We start from the raw sequence: 16860 nt of genomic DNA, 5'->3' as shown, positions 1-16860 counted from the left end.
ACCACTTCCCCTAGTTTATAACTGAAATAGTCTCGGGGCTCCTCAGAACATTATATCAAAAGCAGTATCAGTTTCCCTGGTCACTCCAACTCCTCAGAGAGCAGGAAGCCGGAACACTAAGACCAATCCATCCAGAATGTCTAACTGGGAAACAGACACCCAAGTGGGGATGATGCTCCCACTGCAGGACAGGGGGTGAGTCTGTAATGGGGACAAGTGGCATCACTACGCACTTCTGTGCACGATTAAACATCTAGTAGCAGGAATCTCGCAATCACGGTACAAAAGCACTTCTAACCCTAACAAAGGACAACTTGAGAACACATTTCCAACAGTTCTTAAAGATTGGGGACACTAAATTCCATGAAAAACAAGGTGGATCCAGGTAGTTCTCTAATAGTCGAGTATAGTAAAAACGTTTAGCTATGTGTCTCCCCAAACTTAAAAGTAGCTTACTGAAGATGGGGTTGCCTTCTGAAGAACATCTGTTTATGTCATGACTATTTCTTCTTCCGGGTGAGGAAATGAAAACTATTACCTCAAATGATAAAACAGCCACGATAACAGCATTTTGTAAGCATACATTACCTGCCAGTGTTCTAAAGTGCTTTGTAGTGATAAACTGATTTAATGCTCACAGCAACCCTATGAGGCAGGAACTATTATTAACCCCACTGTAGCAGTTGAGGAAACGAACGTCTCACTGACAGGAAGCAGCAAAGCTGGAATTCAAAGCCAGGCAGTCCCGCTGCACTGACCTTGCTCCTAATACCCCACTACACTGCATGGGAAGCCTGGATAATGCTGCTGTCGGGAATTTGATTACAAAATATTATTTGACACTTAGGAGTCTTCATAGCTATAAGAAGATAAACATTCAATTTGCTTTTAAAGTATTCCAGTGCTCTAGATTTTTCTGTAGCTTATTTTCACGAGAAAACAATAAAATTCCCCAAACTTTTTCATTAAGGCAAAAGTCTCTGATGCGCTCTCAAACACCAGGATTGTCCTCCTAACAATAGCAGAGATCATGGAGGAAAGAAACCAAATCTAAAGGGCCTTCTCCCAGCCTTGCTCACAACCTCAAGAGATTGAGGAGGAGAAAGACCAATAAGGAGGTCTGGGGGGGAGCTAACATACAGGTACTCTATAAATACTTAATTCAAGAATGAGTGACCTTTGAAACAAAGAGCCAGGCTCACTACTCACGGTAGACTGACTTAACATCAAAGCTCTCCACTGGCACCTCTACAGCTGTTTAAGGAAAACCTTAACCCTATTCAAGGCTACCAAGACAGTGAAGCATCCTAGATCTGAGTCCAGAGGGGTAAAGCTGGGACGGCGAGCTTTTGGTATGCATGATGTCTAGAGCATGGGTAGTTACCGTTCATTTCCAAAACGAAAGGGACCAGAATGGAGAAACTCGTCCTTCGTGCGGGGGAGAGAACAATGGGAGACGGAGACGCAATAGTTACGTTCAAATATTTAAAGGTTGAAAGGACTATCAGGTAAAAAAGAAGTTAGACTGGTTCTCTGTATTTCTTAAAGAAAAAAAAAAATCAATGGAGAGAAGATAGAGGGATCAGGTTTCAGCACAAAACACAGAAGTATTTAACCTGACTATTCAGCAATGAAATGGGCTACCTTGCAAAGTAGGGGGTTCCCAGTCACTGGAAATACCTGTTCAACTACTGGCTGAGAAACATACGTCAAGGAATTTTATTTTTTTATTTTTTCATATTCTATTTTATTTCATTTTATACAAGGGGTTGTGGAAGCAATCTGTTATAATGACAAATCTGAAGTTTGGGACAGGAATGGGCAGAGTTCAAGTATCAGTCATGGCGCTCCTAGCTGGGAGGGCTTAGGGAAGTGTGTTTATATCTCAGAGCCTCAGCAACACCTGACTGCACCGAGTGGTAAAAACTAGACGTCACGTGTGACCGGCACTTAATAAAAAGTAGCTTTGATTTTGGTCAAGGTGAATGGTTTAAAAACCTCTAAAGTCAGTTCCAATATAAGTTCTTGGAGTCTTTAAAAAAATCACCTAGTAGGTAAGGAACAGTTCTGCTAAGTCATTCTGAACCAACAACAGGAACAGAGACGAAGACCAGTTAGGGTGGAGGATAACAGTAACAGCTGAGTGCCTGAACACTTCTACAGGCCAGGGGCTCTGCCGGGAACTTCAAAGACAGGACTTCATTCAAGCCTCACAACAATCCTGTGAAGTGATAACACCTTCATCTCCCAGAGGCACCCGAAGCTTAGGGAGGTTAAGTAACTAGTCCAACGTGACACAGCTAGCAGGTGGGAGAGGCTGAGATCTCTACCAAAGTATTGTCGGATTCCAACCACTAACGTATGCTGCCATGGGTAAAACCATAAGCAAGGGGATCATAAGTGATCTGGACAGATAACTGGAAAAGAGATTTTAAGAAAAGTTTGGGTGGTGATTTATATATAAAAATGGAACAAGAGTTTCTTAAAGAATTCTCACCTTGGATGATGGGAGAGATAGGAGAATCTGCCACAAAAGAAAATACTTAAGGGGAAAGAGATGAGGTAGTTGACCACGGGGAGAAACTTGGAGTGAGATAAGCTTTGCCTCCAGCTACAAACAAAAGAAAGCCAGAGGTACAGGTCGAAATGTAAATCTGAGAAATGCAGACAACAGGATTTTAGGGGGAAAAAAAAAACCCAAAGGCTAACATTTACTGTTGTTAAGCACAGGCTATGCTCCAGGGACAGCTGCATTTTCCTGCTTCATCTTTCAATAACCTTATAAGGTGGGATTACCCACCACCTCCATTTTGTAGATGGAAAAATTAGGTAAAGAGCAGCTGAGGGTCGCATGACGCTAAGGATGAAACTGGATATGCAGCCGGGCGGTCTGGCTCCAGAGCCATACCCTTATCCTACGTGGACTGCCCGTTCCTTTTAGGGGAAGGCGTACCAAAAACCAAAAGGAAAAAAAAAAAAAAAGTTGTAAAAATGGATGAGATCATCCTACAACGCATAGGAAGAGCAGGCAGATGACAAAAATGGAAGCAATACCTAAATGAGTACAGACAATAAAATCGATGGCCTGAGACCCTGTGGAAAACCCAGAGAGCTGGAATGAAGGCACGGCTCTCCCGAGAGAGCTCTTATCAGTAACAGGCCACAGGGCGCTTCCTAAACGCTGTTGATGGAGCCAGGAAGGACTGTAAAGAGAAAGGGCTCTCCTTCACCTAAGGCCAGGAGGTCACAAAGCAAGGAGCTGGACGGCCACCTCTAAGGCTCCAACACGTGAAAGGAGGCCCAGTTTCTCTTTACATTTGCCAGTGAGCTGTTTTCTGTTCCCTCTATTCCGGTACGTGATGATTAATGGACTAGGCTTCTACTGTAGCAGTTTCCAACTACTTTAACACACCCATTCAGAATGCTGCAGGAGGGGAAAAAAAAAAAATCAAACTCTTCAGAGTTGCTAGCTGTACAGAAATACACATATATAGGGGTTACACCACTTTTGGTTTAACATTCATGCTTCTAAGAGTTCCAGGCCTGTCATTTCCTTAATAATCTCCAATTTTCAAGTGGGTATATTCTGAATGCAAAAATTCTCTCCACCTTTATTCAGACGCGCAAGTTCGTGCTTCAGCCTGAAAACAATTTATCAGGAACCAAAAAAAAAAAAAAAAAGACCAACAGACCCTCAAAACAAGCAGCAGATCCAGATGATTTATATTAGACTTATATTATAAAGCCAAGAACACCAAAAAACACCCCTGACTACTTTGCATTTTTGTGTCTTGTATAGTTTTGAAATTAAAAAATATATATCTAAAACTTTAATCACGGGTTATCAACAAAGATATAATTCAAAAGAATTCCTTTTTAGGGGTGGTGGTAGAAGAATTCTGGGGAAAATGCAGGTAATTATTTATGAAAATGAGGAATAAAAATGTATAAAGAAGGTTTGCTTATAAAATATGGTATTATATTTGGCCCTATTTCAAATAAATTCTATATTACATCAAGTATCAGAACCTCTACCATTTAATATATAAGTATCATTTTCATAATCCTATGCTAATTTAGAGGAAAAAATTCTAGTTAAAATAAAGATCCACATATTTTTAAACTGAGTGAAAAATGGAACTTGGCAATGCAATAGGTAGAGAGATAAGTAGTTCCCATTCTCAACATTTTTCTGTGCTCCCCACATTCAGCCTATGCAGTCAGACTTCCAGAGTTCAGCGTGAAATTTCATCTCCAATTCACTGGGTGGGGTCTCTAATTAAAAGGGTCTTTAGTAGCAGTGCCGCATGTGACACTGCACACACAGCAACACCTTGACAACAACCAGTACAGAGCTTTTCCATCTCAATTTCCTTGCTCTTCTGATTCAACGTTAAACTTCACAGTGGGTAACAGCTATATGGCGTGTTCATTTTCACCAGGATGTTACTGTAAAAGCCTGCACAACAGGCTACTCAACAAAACAGCTAGCTGATGAACACCACGGACACAAAAGCACAATGAATTCTGATTTCCTTTGCCCAGAGAGCAGAAAGTGCAGTGCGAATGAAATGAATCCTGTGTCTAATTCTCCAAGTGACCAGGCTATTCCCCCATCTCTGGTCACTCGGCGCCAAACTAGCAGTGGTTTCCATTTGGACACAAAACACAATCTCATCTCTTGGAGAAGCTGAGGGCAAAACAACATTAGCTGCCTTTACTTGTTATTTCACTTTGGAACATCAAGTGGTACTGTATTTATGAAGCAGTACCAAAGCTGTATCACAGACCCCATCTGGTCCAACTTAAAATCAACATAAAAATCACACCCACGTTAAGAATGCAAATATAATCATGGTCTCTGGCTACTAAAGATCCAGGGTCTAGATATTTTAACTAATACAGATGGCAAGTTGGGGTACCCGGGGTGGGGGGGCGCACAAATGGCTTGGGTTACTCAATCCTAAGTAAGGACTTTGTTAGTGGTCCACTGACCTGTTTAAACAATTGTGGCTTCAGCAAGTTCTACCACAAAGGATTGTTTTTTGTTAACACCTGAAATGCTCTTTCAATTCCAAAGCTTGAGAATTTGATGTTGCCATGGATGAAGGTTATGTTTTCTTTTGTTTGGTGGTGATGTTGGGCTGGCAGGGGGAACAATTCCTTTTTTAACAACACAGCCTTTTGTGCTGAAAGTTTTGCCTTAAACCAGCATACCCTGACATACATAGTCGCAACCCTGTGACTCAGAACAGCTCACTACTAGGAGCAGCAAATCTCTGGCCTTCAGAGGGACACGCTGGTGGTGGGACACCACCAGCACCTGGGGCTGCTGACTTACAGAACTCTGCTCTCTAGGGCACAGAACCTGAAAACCAAAATGTCCATTTCACACAGAAGACTTGGGTTGGTCTGTATGCCATTGTTGACCCATAAGCCAAAATACTGGTTGGTTTGATTTAACGAAAAGAACCAAAACTGTTCAGTTGCCTTATTTGCATGCATACGCTTTGGCATCCAACAGGGCTAGCTTGGGGCTCACGTGATCTGATGACAAGGGTCCTAACAAACATGAATGGCTGGTCGGGACACCAGACACAGCTCTGAGTCCCAGGTTCTACTCCTAGCTCTACCAACTACGATTCACCTCTCTGGGTCTCATCATCCATCTCCTGACAAAAGGAGGACCTGAATAAAGTTATGGTAAAACACTCACACCCTTGTGATGAGGACTTTCTGTTGGATCAGACAACTTCATTCTTAAACTCTGTTTTTTTTTTTTTTTTGCTTTACGCGGGCCTCTCACTGTTGCGGCCTGTCCCGTTGCGGAGCACAGGCTCCGGACGCACAGGCTCAGCGGCCATGGCTCACGGGCCCAGCTGCTCCGCGGCACGTGGGATCTTCCCGGACCGGGGCACGAACCCGTGTCCCCTGCATCGGCAGGCGGACTCTCAACCACTGCGCCACCAGGGAAGCCCCTTAAACTCTATTTGATGAGAAGATATTAGAGAGGATTTTTAGCCCCACTCCCTCCCAAGCCAGCTATCTCATTTCTTGGCTAACTAATGGAATCCCGCCTTCAAAATCTGGCCTTGTCACCAATTTAGAGCGTGGCTGATTTGTGCGTGACTCTTCTTCCTACAGTAAGAGGAGGAAGGGCTCTGAAAACAGAAGAAACTTCCTGGCTCCATGAAATGATCAGTGGTGATTACATGCAAAGCACTCCTCACAGGCCTTCACCAACATGTCCTCCATCCCATCCCCCTGTGCTCCCAGTCTTGGTAAATCACCACCATCCTCCCACTTGCCCAAGCCTAAAATCCAGGAGTGAACCATGAGTTCTGCATATCCTTTACTGTCCCCATCCTAACAGACCACCAAGCCTGGTCAGGCCCATGTCTTGAACTTTTCTTGAACCCATTTTCTTTAGCTCATCACCATCACCATCCAACCCAAGCCATAGTTATTCTCTCTTGGATTGGAGAATGGCCAGATGGTCTCCCTCTCCCAGTCAGATCCCTCTCCATTTGACTGTCCACACAACAGCCAGAGCAGTCCTTCTGAAACACCAATCTCATCATGTTTGCCTCTCCTAGCTCCCCATCAGCCTTAGGATGAGACCTGAACACCAGATTCTGTGCTTTTAAACAGTCAGGGTTTTGTCATCTAGACCAATGTTTCTCAACATGTGGCCCTCGGACCATTTGGAACATCACAGTTCAGGACGCCTGTTTGAAAGGCTATTTCTTAGGCCCTATCCAGACCTACTGAATCAGACCCTTGGTGGGGACAGAGGCCCAGGGCACCGCCTTTTAAAATCACTTCAGAAACATTTTACACAAAATTTGAAAACACTGCTACAGATTTAGGAAAATTAAAACCAACTTCTATTCCACCTGTCTCATCTCGAACAAAAAACTCCTCCAAGCTTCTACATGCTCATCTTTCATACAGAAACAATAGCAACTGCTTAACACCTAAGGCAATTGTAAAGACCAACACAAGCCAAAGCACTCTCTAAGGCTGGAAAATGCTACAGGAGAGGTAGTTAACAGCAACAGTTTTCTGGTTAACAAGCATATCGCATTGGGAAGTAATCTGAGACTTTTCTATCCTGAGACCAGAGCCGTTAGAAACTCCTATGTGTAGATGATTTTTAAACTGTAATAATTATATGTGAAATATATACCCATGATTATAAATCATTATCAAGAAGTAACCGGAGGGGAATTCCCTGGCGGTCCAGTGGCTAGGACTCCACGCTTGGATCCCCGGTTGGGGAACTAAGATCCTGCAAGCCGTGCGGTGTGGCCAAAAAAATAGTAATAATAAAATAAAACTGGAAACAACCGTAACACGTACCCCTACTATGGCTTTTCTTTTTTTTTTTTTTTGCGGTACGCGGGCCTCTCACTGTTGTGGCCTCTCCCGTTGCGGAGCACAGGCTCCGGACGCACAGGCTCAGCGGCCATGGCTCACGGGCCTAGCCGCTCTGCGGCATGTGGGATCTTCCCGGACCGGGGCACGAACCTGTGTCCCCTGCATCGGCAGGCGGACTCTCAACCACTGCGCCACCAGGGAAGCCCCCTACTATGGCTTTTTTATAATCATTATCTGGCAATTAATGGCCGGGATCAGGTATGCTAAATGTCCAGCAATGCATGACTGTACATCCCCATTCAGAAACATGGCCCTTTCCAGGAAGAGAAACTAACTTCATAGCCATGGCCCTGGAGACAACATAGTGGAGTACAGTGGTAATGGCATCATATTTTTTAATCCCTCACATGTCTGTGATCTTATGGAAGAAGTTAAGCTCTAGAACAGCGGGTCTGTACTCTTTTGGGGTACTCCTTTGGGACCCCATTGAAAACCATGAGCATTTCCCCATAAAATTACCTGTAAATGCAAAATTTTACCCTAGAGTCTGTTTATTCTTTTGTATATAACAGAACTAACTATAATTACCTCTCAGGGTATTGGGGGATGCTAGCATCAGAAACAGGATATTTAAAACCACTTTGTAAATTATAAAGGTTGTTGCTATTATGACTTCTTTTTTTGAGAGTGACTCTCAGTACTGCTCTACAGAATAATTTGGCATAAAAACTTAAGAGGCTTTTCTTTCACTCTGTGCTCACAACTGCCTATGACTCCCATCCAATAAGAAAAAGGTAATGGATTTGAACAGACACATCTCCAGAGAAAACGTACAAGTGGCAACAAGCACATGAAAAGATGCTCAACATCATCAGTCATTAGGGAAATGCAAATCGAAATCACAGATGAGATACTGCTAAGAGACTCTAAAGTAAAAGGCCTCAGACTCTTCATCCGTAAAACGGGTCTGTTAAATAGACCTTATAGTAGTATCTGGCCCTTTAATTTTGTACTTTGGACGGCTGCTCTAACCACACTTTGAATGTTGGTTTTGGGTTTACACCTGCCATAAGGGTTTATGCTACAAACCCTTAAGGATTTTTGTTATAGAAGAGCATCGTCATAGGGTATACATTTTATATCTGTTTGTAGTTGTGCTTTTTGAGCTGTCAGGCGAATAAACATAGGAACACGCGCCCAGACTTGTACATTATAAGTATTTCAAAAGTTGTTACCTCTGCACCTCTGAGCCTTTTGCACAAGGCCTCTTGACAAATCCTATATCCTCAGCAAACATTAGATGAATTGGGTGGCTTGCCTCATGCGAGTAACAATCACAAAAACACTTCAAAACAGGGTAGAGAGTTCTATGTTATTAATATCATTTATGAACAGGAGTTCCAGCAGGTATAGAATAGGAAAATTTCTCAGAACTGTTTTCTAAATATACTGTTTTCAGTATATTAAAATCCATTTTTCAACTAGTAACCATAAAATTAGAGCTTTGCCCTAAGAGCTGAGAGTACAGATATGTTGGAAAGGCTTATAGACTATTTTAATATACACACACATACACTGCAACGTATAAAACTATATTCACATTCACACGTACACACCATCACTCATGCAGTTAAGTGGAGATGATAGAACCTGGCACAAAAAAGATAGCAGCAGTGGATGCAACAGTATTAAGGATGGGGTAACAGGACTGTGGCTCCACTCCCTTCTGAAATCCTTCCCTACCAAGACTCTAGAAGGGAGGCTTTGCATCCCTGCTACTTGCTTCAACAATATCATTTAGATACAAACAAGACAAATTTAGCTCCAAGTATATCAAACTGATTCACCACTTTATGAATTTTATAACCAAAGCACAGAAAACAACATTCCAGCTCAGCATCCAATAGATGCCCATGACCGGCACCACACCTCAGACAGTACCCAGACGAACATGTGAAGCCCTCACAGCCACGTGGTGGCTTATAACAAACTCACACCAGCTTCCGTATAGTAAAATGTTTTTTAGGACTTCCATGGTGGCGCAGTAGTTAAGAATCCACCTGCCAATGCAGGGGACACGGGTTCAATCCCTGGTCCGGGAAGATCCCACATGCCGCAGAGCAACTAAGCCCGTGCGCCACAACTGTTGAAGCCTGCGCTCTAGAGCCCACAAGTCACAACTACTGAGCCCGCATGCTGCAACTACTGAAGCCTGCGTGCCTAGAGCCCGTGCTCCGCAGCAAGAGAAGCCACCGCAATGAGGAGCCCACGCGCTGCGACGAAAAGTAGCCCCCCCCTCACTGCAACTAGACAAAATCCTGTGCGCAGCCACAAAGACCCAACACAGCCAAATAAATAATTAATTTAAAATAAAATAAAATATTTTTTAAATGAAAGGGAAAAAAACTGACCTTGCAGAGAACTGCACTGCTCACCAGGCACAAACACGTGCACATACTTAAGCACAGGTTGACACACAAGAGTGTGAGGCTGATACCTTCTAGGCCCTTCAGTGGGACTGACCGGTGTTTTCGACAACAGGCTCCTTGAGGTCACAAGCACTGTGAAGTTGACCCTACGGCTGGCTGCTCCTCTTCCTCCTCAGGCGACAGGCAAGTGGCATGCATGGTGGCAGTTCTTTCACGACCTTGGCGCCAGCCAGGGAGCTGGTGCCTGTGTTTCTGAGCCCTGCTCCACAGCAGAAAGGCGGGCACATGCTTGATAAAGCAAGAGCCCCAAACATAGGAGATTACGTTTACTTACATTCTTAAGAAGGTCCCTGCATCCAGAAAAGAGCCCCAAAGAACAAAGTATTTGAAGTTGAGGTCTGAGGCTCTACCTTCATTCAGAAAAGACTTCAAAGAAAGCAAAGGAAGCATTTGAATGGGGGCAGTGGGACAGTGACCCAATGGTAGACACAAAACTGGCATTTCATCGGCATTCATAGCAAGTCTATCATGATACATCCATTAATTCCTTTAACTCTGGGCCTGGAGTGGGACACAAAAGCAAAGCCCTAATTACCTACCAAGACCGTTTTAATCTAGTAAAAGTTTAGCACTTGCGTTCTGGCTACAAAGTCAAAATTGTCCCATGCCGGACACTGAGGGATGAGCGTATTCACCACTACAGAACGGAGTCCAATACAAGTGAATGCCCCACAAGCTGCAGCTGGGAACCTAATCAGTAATCCCTGAGTCATCTCATCTTTGCCTCTGGCTTGTCCATATCTTGAGGAAGGCCTAGAAGCAGCTGAGTGGATTACAGCTGACTCAATTCGGCATAATTGATATTTGCTTAAAGGGAAACCTGATCATCCTTACCACTGCTAACATCCCATTAAGACTAAAAGTTAATTAGGCTGTGTTCCATAAAGTCAATTGGAGGCATCTGTCTCAATAGCATTATTGTAATTATTCCTCATCAAAATGAATACCACCTCCTACTGCAGCGCGATGTCTTGTATAAACAAGAGCACAAACCTAACAACTCACATTCCATTCTCCACCTGAGTTATTTAATCAGGTTTATGTTTATATAGAACTGCAAATGGGAATCCACAGACATGAACACATTTTAAAATAAATACAAAGGCATGTTTAAGACATCTTGTTTTTTAAGTTTTCAAAGACTGGGAAAATAAAAGCAAACTACAAAGCGTGACAAATTTTAGATATCATAACGATACCAGTGAAAGTCAAAAAGAGAAGCACCTAGTAAAGTCAACCTATTACATACACTGTGCCTAAGAATGGAGACCACAAAATGCTGAGTGAACGAGCACTGGGCACGGTGCACGTGTGTCCCTGTACCCCCCACCTCCGCCCCACAGCTGTGCTTCCAACCACTCCTCAGAAGACTCTGGCAAGGTCACAGGCGCAGGAAGGATGCAGGGCCACCAAGATATCCACTGCTGATGTTACTAATAACAAAGAAGAGGAGGTGTTTAGGGTAGGCAGATGGGGAGGGCGGGGCCAAAATAGGCAAAGGAGATGAAGAGCTATAAACCTACAGTAATAAAATAAAGAAGCCACGAGGATGTCATACACAACATTAGGAATATGGTCAATATTGTAATAACTCTGTATGGGGAAAGATGGTTACCAGACTTATCATGGTGAACATGTCAGAATGTATGCAAAATTTGAAGGAAGATGCCTTGCAGAGTGAGTCGGGTGGCAACTGTCAGATTGTGGGAATTTCTTTTCCTATGGGGTACGTGATTTTGTCAAAAGTAAGTATTTCTCCCAAAATTGGGAGCAGGCAAACTACTAATCAGTTTAGCTTTGTGTTGTATGCTAGTTAAAATAAGAAAATATGTAATATAATGTAAAAAAAAAAAAAAAGCTTTTATGATGGATTTTGTAAATAGATTTGTTACAGGGTAACCTGTTCTCTAGCTGTGATCTTACCACTTCAAATGGGTGTAATTTGAATAAATTTTGTATGGTAAAGGATCAATAAAATGATTTTTTTTAAAGAGGAAAAAAAAAAGAATGTATGCAAATGTCAAACCACTACATAGTACACCTAAAACTAACATAATATTGTATATCAACTACATTTCAATTTTTAAAAAAAAGAAGAAAAAGATGGTTTCCTTGGCAAATTTTTCCTCAAGACCCATGACTTAAACACAGCAAACTAATTCCCTTAAACAGGCCTTTTAAATATTATATTTAATAAAATAAAATTGTTAGAGAAGCAAAACAAATGCATAAAAATCTGAAAGAAAGAGTGGTTTATCACATAGACCTATACAATATCTAGATATTGATCTCTAGTGACTAAACAATATCCGAATCAACAGTCTTAAAATTATGCTTCAGGAGGAAAACTAAACTGTGATCACATTTTGTTACTAGCCTTCTGTTAGTATCATCAGTGGCCTAGTGGAATTATCACGAAGCAGGGAGGGAAAAGAGAGAGTCAGGAGGGACTGGGCCAGGGGCGTCCCAGAGACGTAGGTAACTCCCACAGAGCTGAACCCCGGATACGGACAGCTAGTGCTCTGAACAGTGATTCTCTAACTTGGCAACACAATAGAAGTGCCTGAAAAGCTTTAAATACCCCAAGGCCCAAGCAGTCCCTCCCTGCCCTCCATCTCTCTCTCTCTCTCTCTCTCTCTCTCTCTCTCTCACACACACACACACACACACAAAATCTAATCTCTAGAGATGGGGGACCCAAACAACAAGTTTTTAAAGCTCCCCAGGTGATTCCAATATGCAGTCAAGATCTAGATCCAGTGTCTTGTCTATAAAAAGGCCTCAGGTGAAATGATGCTATGGTTAGATGCTGATGATGACACCTGTCCATTTCCCAAAGGAAAACAAAATATTGGTAAGTAGTGGCGGAACCAGCCATAAGCCGAGAGTTCAGGTTCTGATTGTGTCCCTCCTGATTTATGTGACCTTTCAGCACATCACTTGACTTCCTGGGTCCTCAATGTGTATTCCATTTAAGCAGGAAGGGGTTCTGCAGAGTCTGTAAGAGTCTATCTAATCCTATAGTTTCTACATACTAATAAAGAAATACTTCCAAATAGGATGGTTTGGCCAGGGCTAGCAAATGTGCATCACGATCCTAGTTCTACCTATTCACTCTTTTAAGCTTTTTATAAGGGCTAGACCCACCAGTAAAAACTGAGTGAATTCCGCATATGTCAGGTGTCTTTTTCTTTCTTTTCCAAAGTGTAGTTGCACAAATTCTGAATCCCAGTTAAATGGAATACGTTGATGAATTGTGGTCTGTCCAAAAACTTGCTTAACGTCCTCTGAAAAGAGAAAGGAAAGGTTGATTAAAACAAAGCAAATCGGGTTCTTCCTTATAAAACCTGTTATTAAATGGATATTGCTACTTTTCTTTGTATAAAAAGTAACTCAACTTTAAAAACACAGATTATAAAATCATGGCAGAAATAGAACTGGGAGTCTCATGAAGTCAAAGTTAATAATGCCATCCAATAAAAGGAAAAAATCAAGAAGTTACACACACACACACACACACACACAAAAAGCCCTAAAAGGCAGTCGCAAACCAAAGTAATAAGCTAAATCTCATATCATCATCTGTTTTGTTTCAACAAATATTATTTTCTAGGCACAGGGGATATAATTCAATCTTTAGTGGCAGGAAACACACATATACATACAGACACACATAGAACACTACACAAGTCTTAAATATAGTCCTCCTCAACAAGCTGTTAAAATGTTTTTGAGGATTTAGAAATCAGTTAGATATAAATCTTGAAGCATATATTCAACAGCACTAAGACTCTATTTAAGCTGTAAAAAGTTCCACTGCTCATCAGGCCACACTTAAAGGTAACAGGAAGAACAGCCAACAGCCCCATCCTTTAACTTTATCCTGTACACTCTGGCTTGACAGACGTTCTCAAATGGTCCAAATAATCCCCTTTTAAGATGGGCTACCAAATGTACTATAGTATCGATTCTTCCCCTCTTTTTAGCCTCTACCACAAAACTGTAAGAGGACTGACAGAGAACAGAAAACAACAATATGAAAAACCTTACTTTTCTAAAGCTTCACGTTCTTATTTACTAGTCTCTCCGCCTCCCAACATGAGTGTATGCTTGGAGGGTAAAGGGACACAAATTATATTAATGAATTTGTCCTGGCCTTCACATCTTTAAATATATCTACCAACCCTGCTCGCTTTTATGAGCAAACTGTGCCTGCTACCTTGTTTTTTTCCCTTTGCAACTATTTAAAAAAAGAGGTAAATTCTTTAATTCTCTAAAGGGTGCCAAAAACCTTGGCACGTGTTTCCACTGTTTCCCCCCAATTTCCTACTTCCATCCACCCTTACACTCACAAGTTTTTATTCCATGCTTTTAAAGTTTCCAGAAATTTTAAAAGTCTTGCCATGAAGAAACAGTAGTGCTGCCATCAGTATAAGATTGGGTGTGTATCTGCACGAAGAACGCAGTAAAAAATCAGCATTATGCCAGGCATAAATTTTATAAAAGATGGTAGAAAACCTCAGGCTGGCCCTGATAAGGATAATAAAATAAGAAGTTTTTAAGCATAACCCTCAATTTCTTTGAATTTATTCTGTCTTCTCCACTTTTAGGAAAAAAGAGAAAAAAAAGAGAGAAAGGACATAAGAAAAATGAAGTGAATCAAGAATTGAGGATCTGAGTGGGGAGTGATGAATGAAATGAACTAAGTAGGAGGAGACTCTGCAAGTTTCTTTTTGGCTCTAAAACCTCTGAGAAGGAATTACCGAACTGAAAGTCAAATTACTTGGGTTTAAATTCTACTACTAATAGTAGCTAAAATTTCTTAGGCACTTACCATGTGCTAGGTGTTATTCTAGTGGCTATATGTGATAGAATAGATATTAACCTAGATAATCTGTAGCTCCTTTCCCATTCTAAATTTCTAGGCCTCTGTATGAAGCAGGCCCAGGATAGATTCAAGGAAGGCCCACAATCTTCTAATCAAGACCAATAAATGATCTAATGAGAAACGATGTTCAAATGACAAAGATGTGACCAAAAGAAAAAAAAAACACAATTTTTTACTCTATAAAAAATGTTTCTATACTATAATAAAATTTTAGAGAAATATACAAACAAAAATGACTTGGTGGCCATTTTTCTGCCAAGCTGGTGAAATAAAGATTCCTCTCTGGGCTTCCCTGGTGGCGCAGTGGTTGAGAGTCCGCCTGCCGATGCAGGGTACACGGGTTCATACCCCGGTCTGGGAAGATCCCACATGCTGCGGAGCGGCTGGGCCCGTGAGCCATGGCCGCTGAGCCTGCGCGTCCGGAGCCTGTGCTCCGCAACGGGAGAGGCCACAACAGTGAGAGGCCCGCGTACAGCAAAAAAAAAAAAAAAAAAAGATTCCTCTCTGCCCAGCATTCTGGTAAAATAACCTTTCAATGCAATAATCATGGGATAGCTGTCAAAAACGAGGTCCTTCCTTTTCTTGACCTCTCCTTCAATATCCTATAGAAAGTAACAGAAGGTGTTAACCCAATATTGGAGACATGGGTGGATGGAAGGTTAAGTAAAAGTCATAAAGAAATGATGACTCTGGAGAACAAAAAGTCCAACACTGGAAATCTTGATGAAGTTAGTGATAGAGCTGGAAAGACAGAAGTTCATGATGAAGGTTTGGTATGTTGTAATAGAAGACTTCAGGGGTGATAGGACATGAGATCTACGTGCTGTGTTGCATTTGTATGTTGAAGCCATGGCCCCTAGGACTTTAAATATGACTATATTTTGGAGACAAGTTCTTCAAAGAGATAAGTTAAAATGAGGTCGTTGCGGGGGGGGGGGGATGGCCTAATGTCATATGACTGCCATGCTTATAAGAAAAGTAGATTAGGATACGGACAGGCACAGAGGAAGACCATGTGAAGACACAAGGAGAAGACTGTCATTTACAAGCCAAGGAGAGAGGCCTCAAAAGACACCAATCCTGCCAACACCTTGATCTTGGACTTCTCGCTTCCAGAACTGTAAGAAAATTCATTTCTGTCGTTTAAGGCACCCACTCTGTGGCACTTTGTTATGGCAACCCCAGCAAACTATTACAATGAGCAACAGGAACTCCCACAGCAGTGACGAGGAAGTTACCCAAAAAGACCTCCGTATCTCCTGCTACCACCGTAAGCAAGATGAGAGACATTTACAAAAGCAGGCATGTTATAAAAAGGGTGTGTCAGCTGGATATTTAAATCAATTAAATGTAGTAAAAATGTGTTTTAGGCTAAATATATGCAAATTACATGTATTAATACAAAGAAAAGTAACAGAAGGTATTAACCCAATATTGGCATATAAAGCTAAGGCATTTATTATCCATTTTAATATTTATATGGTATAAAACTATAAATATATATAATAAATTTAGGTTACTCAAAACTTAGTAAATGAATTTAAAATGTGACTGACTCTAACCAACAATCTTATTTTTCCTATAATTAACTATCATTCACTGCTTACCAGAGCTCTGACTTTAATTCAAAACTGTGAACTTTGAACCTTAAGTCTAGAGCTTTCTCCACTATTCCATGAGAGCTTGTCTCTCTTATGCAAATGCCTGCCTGAAGTATTGAAATTTAGTCCCCCTGAAGTATAGAGCTATATGTGATCTCTAAAACACGTTTCAACTCTACAAACTGTCAGTCCTACAGACCTGAACTACTGATGTGTTTTTAAAAAGATATCTCTATATAGTATTGTATAGGTATGCAGATAGGTCTGCGTGAGTATACACATTAATTATACATCTTTTCTTTCTACATAGATTATTAGCACCTTCAGAACAAAGGCCATGTTTTTCACATCTGCTTCTCCCCTTGTGCCTGCACAATGGTGGGCATAGAGCAACTATTCACTAAGTTGTGGCTCAACTTAAATGAGGAAGAAAAGGTTTACAATAGTGCAACAGGTTAAGGACAGTGGTATTAACCCTTTGAGGCACTACAGTTTCCACCCT

The 16860-nt window shown here is 41.6% G+C and overlaps 1 protein-coding gene across 10 annotated transcripts in view; it reads right to left on the bottom strand.

The window, feature by feature from the left end:
• Window positions 1–16860, bottom strand: part of SLC25A13 (solute carrier family 25 member 13) — a 296284-nt gene that overhangs the window by 170939 nt on the left and 108485 nt on the right. For all 10 annotated transcript variants that reach the window (XR_010945512.1, XR_010945511.1, XR_010945513.1 and 7 more), the window contains one exon: window positions 13017–13156. Coding sequence is in view for 6 of the 10 variants with exons in the window: in XM_067746352.1 (XP_067602453.1) it covers window positions 13017–13156 (140 nt within the window). In the remaining 4 variants the exon portion in view is untranslated. The remainder of the gene's footprint in view (window positions 1–13016; window positions 13157–16860) is intronic.

The sequence above is a fragment of the Pseudorca crassidens genome, chromosome 8, assembly GCF_039906515.1.
Source record: "Pseudorca crassidens isolate mPseCra1 chromosome 8, mPseCra1.hap1, whole genome shotgun sequence".
NCBI classification, from domain to species: Eukaryota; Metazoa; Chordata; class Mammalia; order Artiodactyla; family Delphinidae; genus Pseudorca; species Pseudorca crassidens.
The sequence above is the reverse complement of the archived record's forward strand: the minus strand, read 5'-3'. Positions and strand labels throughout refer to the sequence as shown.